We start from the raw sequence: 21,348 nt of genomic DNA on the forward strand, positions 1-21,348 counted from the left end.
TACGGGCACACCTACAGATTCATACCACTTGGCTGTAGGGAACACATTAGCAGTAGCTATTAATCCACACGCTGCACGTCTTCTCCTAGCTGGTGCATTTCTTATTTGGATGAATATTTAGAAATAGTTAACGTTCGGGCAGCGACTCAGCTTAGCAGACCCTTTGTTCCGCACGAATGTTGCATAGGAATAGCACTGGCCACCGGGTGGCATTGTGGCCCACGTGGACCTGATTCGCTCGGAGTATCTGCCATTAAGGACAGGCGAAAGTCGTGAAAACGGACCTTCCAGAAGAACGTAATAAGAATAGCCATTTTGTTCTCCCAGGTTCCACGCTACAAAGCACTAAACAATTTTTTTTTGCATAACACAAAGCTATGCGCAAGCTTCTAGTTATGATGTCCAATGAATAAAATATTCATAAATGCGATGACCTAACTAATGAACACGACACTGCTATGTTTTAGGAAGGAAAAATAGAAAACATAATATTTCAATAGAACCACTGCAAAACCAGAACCGAAAGCAAATCATCAGTTTTGTGTTTCTGCCATCTGGTGGGAGGCTGTGAAACTATGTCCTATGCGGCTTCTAAAAAAAAAAAAAAGAACTGCGCCGCTGCAAAACCAGAACCGAAAGCAAATATCGGATTTTGTGTTTCTGCCATCTAGTGACAGACTGTAAAACTACGCCCTATACGGCTTAAAAAAAAAGTGCGAAGCGGGAATCGAACCGCGGCAACCGCGACGGGAGACGAAAGGTGCGCGCGATTCTACCACTCCGCCACGGCTTCCGAGGCTCCGCCCAGGGGTACGTTTATGTTTTTATAGATACCACGTGAATTTTCACGACAGTGTTACAAAAAACGCTTTTGGGAACAGTGTTGCGCCATGTGTGGAGAGTCGAGATAGGCATCAATGGAAAGCTGAGTCTCCGGACTACATACGCTGCACTGCGTATTACGATAGACGTCGTAGGTTAATTACAGGCACCGTTCGTGCCTCGAAAATCGAGTACAAATTTTCGTCGTTTCCATAGGCTTCCATCGCTAAACCTTTAACCGCTGTGGGAACAAAATTCTTACGTGCCATAGCGTGATCACTGCATTTGGATCGTGTGAATTGTCTTCCAGAACACGTCTGTCGCCTGCGTTTTTCGATAATCGACCTGCAGCTTTTGTTATTCGCGAAAAACTCGCTCGTTCCATTGAAAACGCGCTAGCTTCGTGCCGGGGCCGCTTGGGGGCGCTAGTTGGTACGTGTCCAGGAAAGCTGGATATGATCCGCCAATGCTGCCGTAATCCTTTCATTCGCAAGCACATCGGGTTTTTCGTATGCCGACTGCGATGTGGGCGGCGGGCATACCTTTTGTGGGGATGGGTTTGGAGGAGCAGAGGTCTTATCCGGCATTGGAGGAGTAGAAGGGCTGGTCAGGGGGTTCTCGGCCCAGAATCTAGCTGATGCCTTCTGAAACTTCTCTGCGCTTTCAACTTTTTTCTTTTCTTCTAGTAACTCATTGAAAGCACGTTGTGTCGTAATCATCAAGGACCGTGCCTTCTCTAGATCGGCTTGCGCTTTGGCTATAGCTTGGTGAAGCTTAGATAGTGACTGGCGAGGTTGCTTCGGTTGACTTGACGGGCTGCGGGGCCTACTCGGTGTTTTGTGTGGATGGTGCTTGGATTGACCGCTTGCTTCCTGTTGTGGTGCTGGTGACTTCGATTCCTGTCTGTGCATAGCTGGGGTGATTGACCTTTTGTTATTACGTCTAGCGGCCTCATATCGTCGCGTTGGGCTTCTTGACCGTACTGATCGAGGCGAAGGCGCCTGGGATGCTCTGTACGGACACGTGGGGCTTGTTGCCATATGGCCTTCTTCTTGGCATCTGACACAAAAAGGCACTCCGCACTAGGCGTCTTGGTCATGGTCGACTCCACACTGGGAACACACCGGTTGATTTGGACAAAATGTTTGCATGTGGCCACTTTTGTGACAAGAAAGGCATAATACTGGCCTGTTCTTGAATGGGTGGGTCTTGAGCGGGCAGTTATAATAATAGACCCTTTGCGGAATGCTAGGTGCCTCTAACGTGACGAGGGCTGTGCTGGTTTTGCCTAACATCCTCGCTGTAAGAACTGTGCCATGTGGGGAGAAAATGTGTTCCATGAGATCCCGGTTGGTGCTACCAGGCTCAACCTGGTGTATTACAAACCGCACGGTGTTCTTTAGAGGTGCCATGTAGCTAGTGACATTGACAGTACCCCACTGCGGGTCGGATTGCGTCTTGACTTGCCTCTAAATGTTCACAGCATGCTGCTGTGCTTTCACAATAGCCGTGATCGTGTTGCTTCTGCTGTCAGGTTTGTAGACCGCTAGCTTAGCTAAATGTGCGTCAACCGCAAGTTTGTTCACTGCAGTGGCTAGTGTGGCGCGGGGAAATGACGAAATGTTGCGCCTCTCCGTGGGCCTAAGGACTACTACATGGTATGGTAATTCTTTAAGGTACTTGAAGTTTTCTGCCTTCCGTTCCTTAATAGCCTGCTGCTTGCCTGGTACAGTTTGCCATTGGGTCGCATTGACTGCCTGCGTCTCGGCTGCGTCTGGGGTCTCGGTGTCATTTGCTACTTGCGTCTCGGGTGCCGCCGTGGTGTCTCTGGCCAACGCTGCTCCGGCGCTGGCTGCCTGCGTCTCGGCTGCGTCCGCGCCTGGGGCGAGTTTCGCTTGCTTAGCTTGCGGCTGGTCAACACAAGAAACGGTGGGGTCATCTTCTCTTTGCGCGGCCTTGCTTTTCAGAACGTCAATTTCCATGCGTTCTAAGGATGCGTCGACTTGCGATGGTGGCCCCATGACGACGGTGTCACGTCGAGCAGCCAAGGCCAAGATTAGGCCTAGCGTTAGACCTATCGCTAGGCCCAGCTCTAATAATCACGTGTATAGTGAAGGCGGCGTTGAAATCACAATGTGAAAAGGGCGTAGAACTTACAACTTGCTGTCGAAGTACGCATGAGGTGACAGTCACCGCGTTTGGGTTGGTCAGGTCGAAAGTAGATGCCGTGGGAAGCCGCACTGTCAAGAAGTCTTCGCGCGCGCCGGCGCGTGAGTCCCTTCTGGCGTGGTGCCAGCGACAGTCGGTCTGCTTGAAGCGCAGTACGAGAGATGGCGCGAGTGTTGCCCTGCTAACGCCACCTAACGGCGGAGTTACTTAAGCGCAAAAAGGAGAAGGCTCTTCTCTTTGGCTCGGGCTCGGAAAGAGGCGCGGACGTTCTACGCGTGCGCCGATCCATGCTTCTGCGAGACCGTCTGGCGAGGCCAACCCCGGAATGGACGAACACGATCGTTCGAACGCGCCACCATTCGCGTGACCATACGCACGAACGACCAGGCGTTGGTGTACAGCATGGGGCAAACATATTCGCTCATTATCCGGTCGCGGCGAGTTGGACTTCCGCGATTTGTCGCGCGCCCATCGGCATATTTTGTAGATAGCAACTCGGCTAGCAGGCCTTAGTCATAAAGTGCAATAAATGCCCTTGTGATTGTTTGCACTACTGTGTTGTCGTTCCTTTGTCCCAAGAGCACGGGTGAGAAGCCCACAACATGAACACATCTCGCTCGATGAGCGTGGAAACTCGCTGTCAAAATGCTGGAGTAAGGAATCGCGGCAGCAGCAAGCGAATTGACCTTCATGCATCTATCGCTTCAGCGCGAACGAAATGTTGAAAGCACAGCGCATACGAAGCTACTGGAACTGCGCGGACTCACGGCAGATCGCTTTGAAGATGAGGCCCGCGCGGGCGCGCACTTTGGCGACGTCCCAGATCGCTTTCAAGACACACGAGCGCTGACAACGCTTCCCTACGGCGTCCGCGAAAAGGTTTCACATGGCGCGACTGGGGCGAAAAAAAAAATCATTCTGTCGCGCACTTCGCAGAGCGCTTTCGCTGATAGCTTTCGCATGCCTTTGCGGCAGCGCGAATTCAGTCGCAGCAATGCGCAATGTTACCCCCTGTTCACGAAGTATCCATGTATGCATCGTTATACAAGAACAACATGGAAACTAGTCAAATATTAGAATTCTCCTATGATTATTCGATAACAGAATAAGTACACCATTTTTTAACATTTAAAAGCGTTGAGTCTTTATGACAGCTTACAGATCCGGTGAGTGAGACGCTGCATAACACTGGAAGTATGAGCGTGCGGCTTGTGCAGCGTCGGTCGGCTGGTTCCGTTTAGTACTCTAGTTTCATTGTTACTATGGAATCCACAACTTTTTCCTTGAGAAATATTTGCTTTGGCAGAAGAACAAGCTACTATTGCGTGTGCATGAAAAGCAGCTAGCACAATTCGTAGCGATGAAGAGGTTGACGACGGTGGCGATCAAGTGGATGGTGGAGATCAAGTGGTTACGAGCAGACGCTGCCTTATGTTGAGGTGGCGTCTGTTCCCGGCCCGAATAGCGTGCACCTTGTCATATGAAACGAATTGTGGAAGCGGAAGAAAAAATATATTGATGAAGTTTCTAAGCCACAGGCGCTGGTGGGTATGCCCTAATAAAACATAAGAGGTGCGCGACATTGCACCACAGAGCTACCAATGCATGGTAAAACAGCAAAGCGCCTATTTTGATGGCGCTTTGTTTCGTCATACACATTGCCTCTCCCACATCGCGCCAATCGCTGCGACTCAGCTACGGCGCGACCAACTTGTTGGAATCCAGTCGCGCAGAGCCCACTAAGTCACGGCGGTCGCCGAGGGACGGAATTCGCTGTGTCGCTGTGTAAAAATCGCACCGTGTGAAGCGGCCTGAAGGTGTCATCTGCGGCGTCCGCGATTCGCGTGGCCAACGCCGTAGTAGACGCCGCTCTTGTCTCTAGTCTGTACGGAGCAGCGGGCGAGGAGGACATCGAGGCACCCTAGCAGCCGCCCGAGAAGAACGCCCCTCCTCCCTTGCGTGACCCCCCAGCCTCGCGCGCGACAGGAGAGGGCACGCATCCGGGCCGCGTTTCTCTCTCGCGCACGCGAGACACTCATACGGAACCTCACACCGACGGCAGAAATGCGCCTGGAGTGTCCATATAACTGCTATCGCGATAAAAGTCTTTAAAGTTTCTTCGGTGCTGGGAAGAGTCGAACCTGCGCCACGGAGGTTCTTCAAGCACAACCCGACGCTTTATAGTGCACTGCGTCTCCAACGCAGAGCCGGCAGCAATGGAATAATTCTCGGCATTCCCATTCCCACGCACTGGTGCGCCACGCATCTTGGAAGACCCTCGTAACTTCGCACTGACACCGCTAGACGCCGTGGCGTGTCCAGAGGAATTAAACCCCCTCAATTTTTCAAAAGTAGCGCCATTTTCAGACCTTTCCGCCATCCCACTCTCCCCAGCTTTTCCTCCTCCACTCCTCCATTGGCCAGTCTCTGTCACGTGGAAGCACGCGACGCGCTTTTGTATAAAACAACGTTAAAGAACCCAGCTGGCGGAATCGCCCATTACGGCGTGCCTTATAATCAGATTGTGGTTTTGGCACCTAAACCCCAAGAATCATTTTTTTCTCTCTGTCTTGTGTGCTTTGAGTGTCCCAGTTAAAGCAACACTGCTTCCCTGCGAAAACTTACAACGCAAAAAATAGAGACGCACGTAGTATACACATAGAAAATTGGCGCTTCAACAAAAGTGTTACTGGTGCTAATGAGGGTGGAGGATAATTATTTTCGGAACCTCTGTCCATGTCGTCCGACGAAGTTCATTCTTGCTGTCAAATTCCAACCACTTGCACTGTAATAAATAAGTAAAAAACTAATTCATATGCTGGTACGATGTTCAAATTATCAATACTGTCTACATGCGCAAACATTTCTCATTGCTACCACAACCCGTGCATGAGCTACACACATCTGTAAAAGGCATGGAGCAGAAGCGACACTGTTGCTAGGCATTGCTGGTCCCAGACAGCTGGAATCTCTCACACGCCAGCCGAGGAAAAGTATCCTGCAGGTGCGTAAATGAACATACGAAATCACGTACACATACTTTGACGCAGTCAAAATCTGAAACTATGGTAGTTAGGCGCGTGTTTGAACCCACCGTGTGCATGAGTCGTGTTTTAGCAAACTCTCAATGTGCGGGCGCTTTACACCTTAAATAATGGTCCTTTTCTCTATTTTTTTGCGCAATTCCAACGCGACATTATTAAGGCCAGAAGAAGCGAAATCGCGCCTCAAAAACTGCTCCGCAGGGCTCGAACGAAGTTCTCGGCGGATTTCCTCCGGTAGCGTATTAGCTGTCGTCAGCTACGGCAGGGCCAGGATAGGCGGCGCAACTGTCGAGGCCGCACCGAACGCGGGAGTGGAGCGGTGGCGGAGCGGAGTGGTTGGCGCTACTTTTGCAGATTGAGGTGTTTTAAGAGGGACGCGCCAGAGAGGAGCCTGGGTGCTGTATATTTCTCATACATGATGCGTTTCTGCCGTGGCAATGTGGTGTGTCCCGGGTTCATCATCATCATCATCGTCAGCCGGGTTACTCCCACTGCAGGACAAAGGCCTCTCCCATACTTCTCCAACTACCCCGGTCATGTACTAATTGCGGCCATGTCGTCCCTGCAAACTTCTTAATCTCATCCGCCCATATAATTTTCTGCCGCCCCCTGCTACGCTTCCCTTCCCTTGGAATCCAGTCCGTAACCCTTAATGACCATCGGTTATCCCCTCCTCATTACATGTCCTGCCCGTGCCCATTTCTTTTTCTTGATTTCAACTAAGATGTCATTACCTCGCGTTTGTTCCCTCACCCAATCTGCTCTTTTCTTATCCCTTAACGTTACACCCATCGTTCTTCTTTCCATAGCTCGTTGCGTCGTCCTCAATTTAAGTAGAACCCTTTTCGTAAGCCTCCAGGTTTCTGCCCCGTACGTGAGCACTGGTAAAACACAGCTGTTCTACATTTTTCTCTTGAGGGATAATGGGAACCTGCTGTTCATGATCTGAGAATGCCTGCCAAACGCCCCCAGCCCATTCTTATTCTTCTGATTATTTCAGTCTCATGATCCGGATCCGCGGTCACTACCTGCCCTAAGTGGATGAATTCGCTTACCACTTCCAATGCCTCCCTACCTATCGTAAACTGCTGTTCTCTTCCGAGACTGTTAAACTTTACTTTAGTTCTCTGCAGATTCATTTTTAGACCCACCCTTCTGCTTTGCCTCTCCAGGTCAGTGAGCATGCATTGCAATTGGTCCCATGAGTTACTAAGCAAGGCAATATCATCAGCGAATCGCAAGTTACTAAGGTATTCTCCATTAACTCTTATCCCCAATTCTTCCCGATCCAGGTTTCTGAATACCTCCTGTAAACACGCTGTGAATAGCATTGGAGAGATCGTATTTCCCTGCCTGACGCCCTTCTTTATTGGGATTTTGTTGCTTTCTTTATGGATGACTACTGCGGCTGTGGAGCTTCCATATATATCTTTCAGTATTTTTACATACGGCTCGTCTACACCCTGATTGTGCAATGCCTCCATGACTGCTGAGGTTTAGACTGAATCAAACGCTTTCTCGTAATCAATGAGAGCTATATATAAGGGTTGGTTATATTCCACACATTTCTCTTATCACCTGATTGATAGTGTGAATGTGGTCTATTGTTGAGTAGCCTTTACGGAATCCTGCCTGCCCGTTTGGTTGACAGAAGTCTAAGGTGTTGATTTTATTTGCGATTACCTTAGTAAATACTTTGTAGGCAACGGGCAGTAAGCTGATCGGTCTATAATTTTTGAAGTCTTTGGCGTTCCCTTTCTATGAATTAGGAATATGTTAGCGTTCTTCCAAGATTCCGGTACGCTCGAGGTCATGAGGCATTGCATATACAGGGTGGCCAGTTTTTCTAGAACAATCTGCCCACCATCCTTCAACAAATCTGCCGTTACCTGATCCTCCCCAGCCAGATTCCCCCTTTTTTCACTGCTAATCGCATTAACGTCGATATTCATTGTGAGATCAGTTCTGTATTTTTTCCCTAGAAAGCAACACTGCCTCACGCAGTCAAAAGACAAAAGGCATCGGTGTGCAGCCGTTCGCTTTCCTTTAATTTGCCTTACACGAGCCCGTTCCCATGATGGCTACATCGTCACTCATTCAGTGATTCTGACTCGAGGTACCTAAGCTCCAGTGTTCCTGGCAACAAAGCTGAGAGAACCGTTAATTCCAAACTACACGTACGCGTCTCGGCGCGCGAAAGCACGCGCCTTGTGTTTGCCGCGCGTCGGGAGTAATGCCGGTTTGAACCTACAAAATGCGCGCCAGCGTGCGCCAAGTTGGCTCACTATTTTCGCCTTAGTAGACACCGTTTTGTACTTTTGTGAGGCAGCCAGAGTGCCGATACTTGTCTCGAGAAGATATCTGTGCTTGAGCCGCGCTTCGACGCGTGCTATCTGTCCTGCACTATCTACGCATGCATCGTGCGCAGTCGGAGGGCCAAGCAGCTTTTGTAAGTTCAGAGTGTCGCCCAGGGCTTCACAGCTGTTGAGAGTCCTAACACTGCCAAAGAGAAGAAGCCGCAAAGACGACGACAAAGTTGAGAATCTGTAACACCACGTGCCGTTGCGGACCGCTACAAGACTAGAAGAAGAAGATCTGCTTTGCAGCGCACACGCATCGCCGCAGGTAACGCCCAGTCTATATAGCTTCCGACCTGTTTAGGAGTGGACGAGCCGGCGCGACCTTTCGAAGCTCACGGACATGCACTCGAACGCTGATCCGCCGTCGCCGCGGCGCCGATGCGGCACCGACGTCCAGCGAGGTGGGCGCGAAGGCCGCGCACCGGCGGCATCCGACGGGAGCTCCGGTGTACGGCACAGCAAGACGCGCGTAGCCAGCACCATCTCTCGTGGACCGAGCAGACCACAAGAGCAGGTCTCAAGTCCAGATGGGTGAGTGGCGGAAACGAAGTTCGTTAGCACTCAAAATGATGCTGTGTTACGCACTGCGACAGCAGTATTCAATATTGCCCGCCCAAGCTTGCAGCAAACGTGTACTCCTCTTAGAAGGTTTACACAAATAATTACGGTCGGCGCACGATAAATACAATGTACTCCACCAGTATTCATGATATCAGTGGGAGGGGCCTAGAGGCAGCGATTTCAGATTGAAATTTCGCTTCATATGGCGAGGAGGGGGTTCCGGGTTGTTGGAGTCTATACGATAGCAGTGCTCCTACTCCCACTTGCTATGATAAAGTGGGAATACTCGGACGAACATGTAGTGAGTGATGATCTGTATTATGTTACAGGTTTACTGTATCTAACAGTCACCCGAATGCACTTTTTCTAAAACAGTGCTCCAGTCACCAGTCCCGGTCACGTATCACCTCGGCAACCGCATTCCCCCGGTCAGGCGACGGACAGAGGCCAGGTGATGGACGTCAACGACCAGCGCCACATGCAACTATCCGTGTCCAAATCAGGGCCGAAGAAGAGCGGCGCTAAACAGCGACATAAGCAGCGTAGGGTGGCCGCCAGTTCTCCGCGTCCAGATAGCACCCGCAACCACAGGTATTCGAACACACTGCGCAAACAGTTAGGCCCATTTTTGTCAGAATATCAGCGTACTCGCATAGAAAATAGGAATGCTCTCAACGCTGGCGAAGTTCAAGCTTTTAAATCTACTACGTGGAATGAATGTAAACGTCGACGCAGTAAGTAGTATAAGCAACAGACGTGTAAAAGCTTCAAATTGGCGTTAGTGACAAGTGACGTCATAAAAATTCTGTTTCATCACTAGATATTGTGTAAGCGTATAAAAGATAATGCGTTATTAGCCTTATTACTAGTTTTCCTTACCCTAAAATATTTGCGCTCATCCGCTGCTTGAGTTGTCGTAATTATATAGTAGCTCGCATAGGCCGCTGCCTAGAGAAGCATCAAGGAGCCACAAGGAAGGGCATTCACGCGATTCCCACCACTGTATATCATCCCAAACTTCTCGAGTTTACTGGCATGTGAGGCTCCAGTGATCGCATATTAATACATCGTCGCTGCCGTCACTAATGTGTGGCTCAATGGCAGCTGCATGAACATCTTCCAGGTCACCGCAGCCGATCACCGCAAACAAAGCTGCCGCGAACGAGCTTCTGTCCGACGCCAGCTCACCGCCACAAGCAGCACCAAGTGCCGGTGCTGTTCTCTCATCGCCGTCAGAGAATGTTGGAAGTTCTTCGCCTACCGAGTCGCCGCATCTCGCTGACACCCACGTGACATCACCTCCGGCACCTGCCGAGGATGTCGCCAGTCCCACCAAGCAGTCAGGCCGCCGCAGAAGGGGAAGCGACAAGGACCGCAATAAGCACGAGGTCAGGACATCGGCAGCACCGAGGTCCGGTCCGGCGTCAAGCTCAAAGGCTGCCAAAGCGACCGGAAGGTTTGCAGCGCCGGGGTTTTTTGAGGTTCCAGCGGCGAAGACGTCACAGGGAGCTGCAGAACAGATCACCTCTGCCCCTCTGTCCAGCGACGAGCGTCAGAGCCGAGACGAGCCAGAGAAACGCCGCAGAGCCGACGCGGGAAACGATCTGATGTCGCCGCCCACTCAAGGGTTGCCTGAGGCGATGGGAGAAACCGTGCCCACCAAGTCCACGCTTAAAGGCCCGGTGAGGCGCGTGTCAATTTGGGGCGGAGATTTCAGAAAGGAAAGCGGCTCGGGCCAAGAAGAAGCACGGAACGCTATGAAGAAGCGGCGATTGAGCCGGGCCTCTTTCAAGGACCCCATGGCCACCGAGGACATTGGCACCTCACGCACAACCCGCAGCTCGATGGCGTCGATTATCGCGAGAATGAATCGCAAGATGTCCATGCGCTGTAAGTAGTGGTGCGAGCTCCACAGATGTTACTGCAAAAGATTAGTGAAAGAAATTCTGGCACAGCGATCGTTCAACACCATGGGAATGAAGCTGAAGTTTATTCGAATGTGGCAGTTTACCACTTAGGAGGAGGACAAAGGGCGACTATGCCTGAGTAGACCTGCTCTTCCAATAAAATATGTGTTGCACTTGATAGTTTGCACATGAAATGTAATCCTCGCACTTCTCACTAGAATTTATTGACGTCCAATCAGCGTAGATGATGCACATTTGACAGCATGATTGACTGCGCACAAAACTTGAACCACACGAGGACACATTGAAAGGGCACGCGCTATCCTGTTAGTTATATTTTTGTGTTTTTGTAGCGCAGACAAATATGCTGTCGAATATTCGTGCATGGGGCTTAAAATGGTTCTGTCATGCCATGTTTTAAGCTTAGTCATTTTACGTTTCAACGCACTTGTAGTTTATTTACAAACAATGGAAAGCAGTTTAGTCTCCTGGCACGTTCGTAATCATTGTGAAATATTTCTTTTTCTAATGAAATGTGGAAAACAATTGGTTCGTAAAATTGCGAAGTCGTTTGAAGCCACGAAGAGCAAGTGTAGGCAAATGCATCGTTCCCATGCTGTCTGAAATGCTTTAATTGCAGCTCTTATAAACCCTAAAGCCAGGGGTCCGTCTAGTGAGTTTTGTAGGAAACTATATGGTCAGCTCGACATCGCTGTCCTTCTTGCTCATGTTTATAGGTTCGGAAGAGCGACCGCTAAGCTATGACAAGCTCATAACCAAATCTTACCTGTTGTTTAACGCTAATTAAACTTGTGAGGCATTGTGTTCGCCGAAGGATTACAGGTATCAGGCCGCGGCTTCTAGGTCTAGACATACTTAGTACTGTTTATGAGAAACGTAACTAAATTTTTCTGTTGATCAACTTGGTCTTTCGCCAAAATGTTCGTTTAAGTTATGTATCTAACTAGCGTTTAGTGTCACATAGTGAACTCCCAGATCAGTACCTTGGCTTGTAAGAGACGCACCACTCCTTATATATGATTATTTTCCTAAATCTTCGCCGTCAACATAATCATTAATGGTCGTCAAAGTAAAGAGCACAAAAAGCTTAGCTTACATTCATTCGGTCAGTGCTTGGGATTGGCATATATATATATATTTTTTAATGCGTCAATGCTCATTGATTTCAGTGCTCTAGATGTCAGGTAAAACTGTTTTTCCCGTCCCAATTACTTGGAGCTCCTGAGGTAAATGTTTACTCCTCAGTGTGATTTGCAAAGTTTGAATGTCATGCAGACTTATTAGCTAGGAAGCAATAAAATACGGAAACCGATCAACCAGCGTGATTGTTAAGGGGTTAGGGCGTTGCGTGTGTAAGCCGCTGTGTCCAGTTACGCACAAATGACGTAACAGCAACACATTACGGTTACAGTGACCAAGATATACACACCACCTTATGATCCATCACCATTATGATCCACGTTAATTTAATCAGTATATATATATATCATATATGCGAACAGTAGCAGGTGGCGACTTTCTCACGAGACAGTTGCCGTCTGGCACTCGAGTAGGCTTGTTATTCACCAATCATTTCCGTGTCTTCTGGATGGGTGTGCATGTTTTACGTGCAAATTCGAAGTGTTCTTTTAAGCTTATTCGAGTATAAGTGGGAGCCAACTCAACGATGGTCTTATGCCGTTTGAGTCGGTGTGTGCATCCTGTGCGATATTCAAGTGAGAGCCTAGGTTGTAAGCTGCCCTATTGTTCCTCACAGCTACCTTGGACACCACTGCGCGTTCGTTTATTCCGGAGGACAAGAGCACGCTGTTCATGGCCAGCGTCGTGTTCATGGCCATCCTGTGCAGCGTGACCGCTGCCGCCCTCCTGTTCTTCGTCACGCGCAGTGATCCTGCTGCCCAGGTTGCCTGCAGGTGCGACACTTACAAGGGGGGTCTAGGCTAGCACTTAGCACCGCGAACTCTCTAAATATGTGATAGCTATTGTGATGATTATGCCGCATCGACAGCTGCGCGCGCGTGCGTCAGGGTCGACTTTCAGGGTCGTTAGAGTCGATGCACACTTTTAGGTATCAGTCGTACCTGTGACTAAGTTACGATTACGTGTACAATGGGACGCGTTCGCATACGCTCAACATACCTCGAGTTTTCTTTTACTACCTCGTATATATATATATATGTGTGTGTGTATGTTGCATTGCGGATGTCGCTAAACAATATGGCTGTCGAGACCGATTGCACCTCTGCACACCAAATCATCGTCTTCTCACTGGCGTCACTCTTGCGCCATACCGTAACCCCCCGCCTGTAAAGGAGCTGTCTCGGCGGTAATTATAAGCGAAGTGAACTCGCGGCGAAGTAAGGCTTCAGCCAAGACACACGTAGAACGTCAGCGGCGACAGGCCAGTTCAGTGGAGCGATCTCGTAGTTAATATCGCCAAGCTGACGCAATAGAGCCCCGCGTAGCGCGGCAGCAGCTTTTCAGGCAAGCGGATGCGGCGACGTGGTTTCCATAGGAGGACAACGGAGCCTGGAGGAAATCGAACGTATCGATGTTGGCTGTCGTACCGGATCTTCTGCGCGGCCTGAGACTCAGTTAGCAAGAAGCCGGTAATATGGCGGGCCGTGCGGCCCCGGTCGAAGGCGTCTTGAGCCTATTCAGTGGGAATGTCTATCGAGGAAGGAATCAATGTGTCAAAGGGCAAAGAAAGGTGGCGGCCGGACAGAAGCTAAAGGATGAAAATCCAGCGCGCTTATGACAAGACGAATTATAGGCGAAGGTCACGAAGGGTGACATGCTGTCCCACTGTGGTTGTCAGAAACGTACACTTATTTATTTTTTATTGAGGTGTATCACAGGTTCCTGTTGAAACATTATGTGAAGGGGTATATACTAAAATCTGTAAGATCAATAACATCGAGCGAATGTTTTCGCGTTTTGCAATACAAGTAATCAGTACATTGTCAACACAACAAAATTATTGAATGCACTGGTCATGTTGGGTTAGTATTGATTAGGGCAGTAAATGCAGATACTAAAATTTTGCTCAGTGCGAGTGCTAAAGTAAGGCCAGCAAAAGCGAGACCTTTAGTGCCAATCAAACACGTTATCCAATGGCTATATAGTTCATTAGAAAAAAACGAGATAAGCTATGAAAACAGGGCGTGCAGTTCCTTCTTGAATGGGGTTGTTACGATCTCGACCGAGTGAGGTGGGCCTTCACCGCAAGAACCAGAAAACGACGACGAAGCCGGGCATAGTGATGATGAAAAAAAGTTAAAAAGATTGTATTCACTTCATTGGTACATGGATGTGACCCTAATCTGATCCTGAGCAGTTCTGATTAACACGGGGACCAGCACGGCATTAAATAACCCCTGGCGGTCCTGTGGTTGCTGATGTCTTTTTCGGGGGCCTATGGTAGTATTAGTGCTTTCGCCATCCATCCTTTTGCGTCATCTCGGGGACAACGGGGTGGCGCCTTTGCGATTTTATGGTCGGTGACCTCTTGATCTTCTCTTTGCCTTCCCTTCGACCAACGCCGTTTCGGAGACGAGGGCAATTATGTTGACAAGGCAACGCCCGCTTGAAGGTCTCTCACACGGGACATGTCGATAATAACAGCCCGTCTGCCGGCACAGGAGGTCTCGGAGGGGTTGCAGTATGCAAGCACGTCGAAGAGACCGGAAGACCTCGTGCCTCTTGCACGAGGTCTACCGTGCCGGTGTTTGACCGATCGTTCCAAGGCCTGCCTGGTGACACCTTCTGGAAATAAACCACGCCAAGCCCAAAGTACAACAAACAGAAAACACTCAACCAACCACGGGTTTGCCAACTTCATACGTTCTTCACCTAAAACCCTGTCGTAATCGTAGCTGCAGCCCTCATTCGAGATTTATGAAAACATAACAATGGAGAAAACGGGATTTCAGTGCGTACTTCAACCAGCCTAATGCCTAACGTTTTTTTCTTGTTTCGTTTTTCCGAGAAAGCCACGGTTGTCGAGGGACAGAGAATGTATTCACACCCAGCAATAATGGCGTTAATCATAAATTTACGATTGACAAACAAAACGAATTTGAAGAAAAACAAAGAACAAAAAGGTGACCCTCACAACAAACAAGAAACTTATGGATGCACCTAATTTGGCAATTATTAACTATTAATGCGCACTCGAATGGATCGCTGTCGGAAGGCTTTCGGGCCTCGCCGAAGGCAACAAAGGGCGCCAGGCATACGCTGCCCTCTGTCGTCGTCGGCTACTTTGTGTGCCCACGGCTTGCTTTTTTGTCCCTCAGAAGGAGGCCCTAAACGCGGGAAGAATTGCCCGCCTGCTTTCTTCACTTTGGCGGCGCATTCTACTGAAGTGATAGTCTGACTGGACCTGTTCGTACACGCATGTCTCCGCCCCGTTGAGCCTTTCAACCGCACCCATACTCGCAGAGGCGCTTTCTGATTTGTTGTTAGGTGACGCCTTCGCTTGCTCACCCGCCAGAACGAGCACTCTGAAGTTCTGCGTAATGGCCTGCTCCCTTGTCTTACGGGCTGTGATGTGGCGACTTTCTCTATTCTTCGTTGAGGCGAATACTTGGCCCGCTTGATCTTGCGCTGTTTAACAAACTTCTGCCATGCCAGGCGGTCGCCTAATGCGCCTCTGAAGTTCCTGAACGATGGGTTCCTGCCCTGCTGCACCACCCTGGCATTCTCCTCCCATTTTGACGATTCCGAAAGTCGCTCAAGTGCGGAGGTACGAGGGAGTTTTTCAGTGCCTCCTCGAACGTTTTGGAGCTGTTTAAACTTGTCTCGTCTCCGCAAGGAACGTTCTCCGGAATAGTCCTTGTTTCTACATTGGCGACGTAATTGCTCGCTTCTTCCGTCGCGATTCCTTCTTTAACAAAGTGCAGTAGGTTTAGAGAGCTTTCGGAATGTGTCAGTGCCAAATTAGTCTCTAATTCCTCTGCTAGCCCTTCCTGCGGTATTCTCACTGACCCGGACGCCTCCCCGCCAGCGCTTCTTTCACTGATTTCACTGGATATATGCTGTGCTTCATGAGTGTCTCTGTCACAAGGCATATTTATGGGTTCGTTGGTGCGATTTATCTCTGCCGCGATCTCTTGAGCGTTGAAGGCTTGATAGCTTCGAGCGTATGGCCGCCAAAGCTCCGGCCCTTTTTCTTCAAGATCATTTCCGAGTGATTAGAAAATAAGTATGGACTGGCTGTAGGCAAGCAAACACTGCTATTCTCGACTACCCGCCCGATCCACGCATATTCCCCGGCGAAATTCTCAGGTTTCACAAACGGAGGCTGGACAATGTCCACTGTCGCAGCCGAGTCCCTATGTACTGTATACGGCATTCATTGACTACTAGGTTTCAAAGGTAGGGTCCTAAGAGGGCCAAGTTGTCATCACCGTCTATCACAAAAGAATTGCTATCAATTGCTACGAACGGCGGGTGGATGTCTGATTTTCCCTTTAGTCATTACTTCTCTCCACCTTGCGGGTTTCCGCTGAGCTACTAAGTCAAACACTTGCCTTTGCTTCGTGTTGTCGACAAATTCGACTTCGCCCTGCCATCTGCTAGCCACCTCGTTAGCTCAGATGGTAGAGTGGCTGCCCCGGAAATGCGGTGGTCCCGCGTTCGCGTCCCGGACCAGGACGAATTTTTCTTCAACTCTGAGGCTTTTCCTTCCAGGAACCCGTATGGGTTTCCGTTGTATCAATTCCTACGAACGGGTGGATGTCTGATTTTCCCTTTATTCATTACTTCTCTCCACCTTGCGGGTTTCCGCACAACTACTAAGTCAAAAGAAAAACCAATTCTAGGCTTCAGACAGGCAATCGCAAGGTGTCCAGGCTCCTGGAAACGGAAACAGACGACCGATTTTCTAGCCTGAAATGTTTTTTCTATTTTTCTTTGGTCTTCTACTGCGGTATTATTCTCTCCTGAATTAACGGGCTGCACTTCCTTTGTCCCTCCTCCAGCCTTGTCGTGGTAAATAGGGCGCCTGTTTTCCTCTTTGCTAAGTTAATGAATGGCCAGACACGCGTTTTCTCGGATTCGCGACGTGCGGCGAGTTCATCTACTAGCGCTGCAGCATGTTCCAAGCCCTTTTCTCCCGACCTATCTTGAATCCACAGGCGCATCTCTTCGCTTAAGTACCTATAGAACTGCTCCATGCAGATTAACTCAACAACCTTCTCGTGACAACCGAACGCTTCTTCCTCTTTTAGCCACTCAGTTAACCCTCTATTGCATGGCGTCCCATATTTGGCACATACCGGTTACCATTTTTTTTCGCGTGTGTGAGATTCCCAGTTGAGAATGTGATACTGTTAGAGTAATTCTCATAGTTATGCGCACTTATTATGGGCAAGTGCTGCCACCTCTTGTGCGATACGCAAAACAGCGGTGAAGTAGATTTTGGGAAGCGACGTGAAACTCGGAGGGGGCAAACACGAGCAATTTGGTATTTTCTTTCTCTGAAAATTTCCACCGCAGAAACATAGAAAAATTATTCTGGCATATTTTTTGGTCTCACCAATTCAAGCCAGTTATTAGTTTTCTCAATTTCGTCTGCAATTACAGCAGAGAACCCGAAGTCGGTGTGTGCCATATTTGGCACAGTATGAAATTGAAAGACAAAATATGGTAACGTCCTGCCATCTGTTCAATAGCCCGAAGCTGCAGGTTACTCTATTACACGATGAAATTTTGTCAATCGGTACAGTGAGGGCGAATCGTCTACCAAACTGCCTCCTGAAAAGCGAAAAGGAACTGAAATGTAAAGGACGTGGTGCCTCAGAGGCACTCACAAGCGCGGTAGATGATGTGGAGTTATCGTGTGTGCGGTGGTACGATAGCCGCGCCGTGATATTTCTGTCGAGCTTTGTTGAGAGAGATCCAGTCCAAAAGACTAAGCGCTGGTTTACCTCCGCCAAGGAGTTTCGCGAAATTGATTGCCCCAGCGTAGTAAAGGTCCCCAAGAGGCACATGGGCGGAGTCGACCTGCTGGACTCACTGCTTGGACTTTGCCGCATACATATCAGGTCGAAGAAATGGCACTTTCGAATTTTTACGCATATGCTAGACTTATCCGTAGTAGCAGCATGGCTGTTGTACATGTACATGAGGGTGCAGGAGCAGCTTGGGAAGAAACAAGTACTACCGCTGGCTCAATTCAAAGCAGAAATTGCAGAATGCCTTACCTCGCATAACAAGTGCCTACCCAACAAGCGACCAAGAAGGCCTTCTAGTCAAGAGATCGAATTCCAGGTTCAACTCAAAAAAGCACAGGGACAAGTGGCCGCAATGCCATCCAAAGACGACCGATCTGACCAAGTCGGCCACTGGCCAGAATTTGATGAGAAGAAACAAAGATGTAAGCGGCCATCTTGCACAAGCAAGTCGTCGGTGAGATAGAGGAAGTGCAACATTCATCTCTGCCTGAACGCAGAAAACGACTGTTTCATTTCATTCCACACATCGCGATAAAAAGACCGCCGTCCGTAAAGCTTTGTTTTTCGCCCATGGCAGCAAGAGCGCTCGGCCATCTTCATGGTGGGCCATATTTGGCACAAAGCTTTATCTTTATTAATACAGTCGTTATAACTTTGAAACATTTTGTATATGTGTTTGTTCATTCAATCAATAATAAAAGCTGAAAAAATAATTGTTAAAATGACTTTTTCATAATTCATGCAAAAGAGGGTTAAACTGGCTTTCAGCTTGTAAGTGAAATCTTGAAAAAATTCACCCTTTGTTCTAGCTGCCTCACGAAAACGCCGACGGAAAGCCTCCGCTGAGAGCAGATATTTCCTTAGCAACGTAGCTTTGACTTTATGATAGTCATCTGCGTCATCTCTCGTCAGCCTTGCAATTATTTCGGTTGCTTCACCAGGAAGAACGGTCAGAATTTGTTGCGGCCAACTTTCTAGTGCGAACCCATTTTTCACGCAGGTTCATTCAAAAGTAATGCGAAACAATCCCATGTCATCGTTTACCTTGTACGATGGCATGAGATCCCTTATTTTTACTCCTGCTTCACCTGAACGTCTTTCATTTATTGAGATGTTAATTACAGATTGCATGGCCAGATCCCGCTGCACGTCTAGTTCTTTTAGCTTAGTTCGTGAGCTCTCTGTCTTTCTTTGGCAGCTCTCTGCTGCTCTTGTTCCTCTCTTTCTGCAGCTCTCTGCTCCTCTCGTTCCTTTCTTTCTGCAGCTTCCCTTTGATCAGCTCTGTCCTGCTCACTCACCGCTTCTCAGCTCGTTTCTCTATCTTCCTATGCTTCTCAAATTTCTTCCTCAAGAGTACTGCACTTCTCAATCGCCTCAATAAGCTGCGGCTTTCTCAGTCTTTACCTGACCTCAATTTCCACTTCTTCACATACTAATAACAACTCTGGGTTATTCCGTTTGCTTAAATCCATGGTCAATTCCGAACGAGGCCTTCCTTACTCTGCTGTGACATGAGTAAGCTTTCAACAGGAGCCTGCGCGTACAGAAACTACTTTGCAGTTTTAGAAAACGCACGAGCTAAAACTTGGCCAATTCTCAAAGAAAGTCAAGCGCTCACCATTATGCTGAAGCCAGGACGAAGCGCGGAGTATCCTGTCGCTGCGAGCCAGTTATGATCTCGACCGGGTGAGGTGGGTCTTCACCGCAAGAGTCAGGAAACGACGACGAAGTCGGGCATAGTGATGATGAAAAAAGTAGAGACGATTGTATTCACTTCATTGGTACACTGATGTGACTCTCATCTGAGTCTCGAGCGGTTCTGATTAACACGGGGGTGAGCACGGCTTTAAATAACCTCTGGCGGTCCTGTGCTTGCCGACGTCTTCTTCGGGAGCCTATGAAAGCATTAGTGCTTTCATCGTCTATCATTTGTGTCCGCTCGGGGGGAACGGGTGAAGCAGTCTTGACCTTCAGTTTGCCTTTCTTCGTCCATCCTTTTGTGTGCGCTCTGGGGAAACGGGGTGGCGTCCTTGCGGTCATGTGGTTGGCGATCTCCTGATCTTCTGTTGGCTTTCCCTTCGCCCATCCTTTTGTTTCAGCTGGAGGAATAAAAGGGTTCACGCCGATTCGGAGAAGAGGGCAATTATATCGACAACGGGACGCCCGCTTGAATGTCGCTCACACCCGACAGGTCAATCATAACAGTGTCAGGGTTTCGCATGTCGACCACTCTATTGGGAAGACCATTCCAATAGGAGACAGCATGTTGCAAAGCCGATAAATTGAATACCTTTGTTCGGCCGAACAGGCGTCGCAAGCTTTCCTGATTGCGGAGACGACGAGAAGTGCGATGGGCATGAGGAAGCGGCAGCGTAGAAATATGATGACCGTAAATTATTTAATGGAGGAGGCAGATGAGTGAAATGTTTCGACGCTATTCGAGAGACAGAAGTCACAGCTTTGATTTCATTTCGGTCGAGCTTGAGTGTCGTTTGTAATCGCCACCGACGAAATGCGCCACACGGTTTTTTATTACTTAAAAGACTGCATTAGGTATGCTTGATGAGGTGGCCATACGGATGATGCAAATTCAAGTTGAGGAGAGCGAATGCTATGCAGGCTAGCCTTCTGGTGGTTGACGGTGCACCTCGACGATATCGTTTTAAATAACCAAGCTTACATGATGCTCTCGTGGTTATTTTTTCGATATGGTTGGACCACGATAAGTCTGGCGTGAGATGGACACCTAGATATTTATATAAAATGTTTGATTTACATAATTGTTGTTAAGCGAGTAGGTAAATGTGGAGTTGATGAGTTTATGGCTGAAGGTAAATAATTTACATTTATCCATGTTCAGGGCCTTCTGCCAAGGTAAGCACCAATTAGCGATCCTGTCAAGGTCCTCTTGTAGGTTGATGTGGTCATTGTGGTCAGGTGAAGACATAACTTAGATCTTAGAAGGCTGTGGAATATGCGGTCGAATGCTTTTGAAAAGTCTATGAATATGCAGTCAGCCTGGAAGCCTTCGTCCGTTTTCCAAAGTAGTTCGTGAGTGAATTCTATGAACTGTGCCTCACATGAAAGGCCTTTCCTGAAAACCTGCTGCTTTGTAAAAAAGAAGCCATTATTTTCTAGAAACTGAGTGGTTTTTGAGGCGATAATGTGTTCGAGCATTTTGCATGGGACACTTGTTGTTATACAAGTATGTAGTTATTAGCTGAATGTTCCTCTCTGTTTTTAAATATAGGGATTATTTTTTCTAGCTTCCGATCATCTGTTATCTCACCGGTTGACAAGGACTGTTGGAAAATGTGACACAAGATGGTGCTGGAAATGCTGCCAGTGCTTTTCAGAATGTTCGTGTTAATGCCTTAAATCCCGGAACTTGTCGATATCTTAAGGTTGTTAATTATTGATAAAACTACTTGAGATGTAATGAGCATTTGTGCCAGGTATGGTAGTTTATTTCAGTAGGCTGGGCATATCGGAATGCTCTTCGTTA

At 48.6% G+C, this 21,348-nt stretch overlaps 1 protein-coding gene across 1 annotated transcript in view; it reads left to right on the forward strand.

Moving 5' to 3' along the window:
- The first annotated feature begins 9,355 nt into the window (after positions 1-9,355).
- Positions 9,356-21,348, forward strand: part of LOC129384730 (uncharacterized) — a 57,740-nt gene continuing 45,747 nt past the window's right edge. The window contains exons 1-3 of the mRNA XM_055070337.2: positions 9,356-9,547; positions 10,080-10,846; positions 12,641-12,797. Of these exons, the coding sequence (XP_054926312.1) occupies positions 9,411-9,547; positions 10,080-10,846; positions 12,641-12,797 (1,061 nt within the window). The 5' untranslated portion in view covers positions 9,356-9,410. The remainder of the gene's footprint in view (positions 9,548-10,079; positions 10,847-12,640; positions 12,798-21,348) is intronic.

Source organism: Dermacentor andersoni, chromosome 4 (assembly GCF_023375885.2).
Source record: "Dermacentor andersoni chromosome 4, qqDerAnde1_hic_scaffold, whole genome shotgun sequence".
Classification (NCBI taxonomy): Eukaryota; Metazoa; Arthropoda; class Arachnida; order Ixodida; family Ixodidae; genus Dermacentor; species Dermacentor andersoni.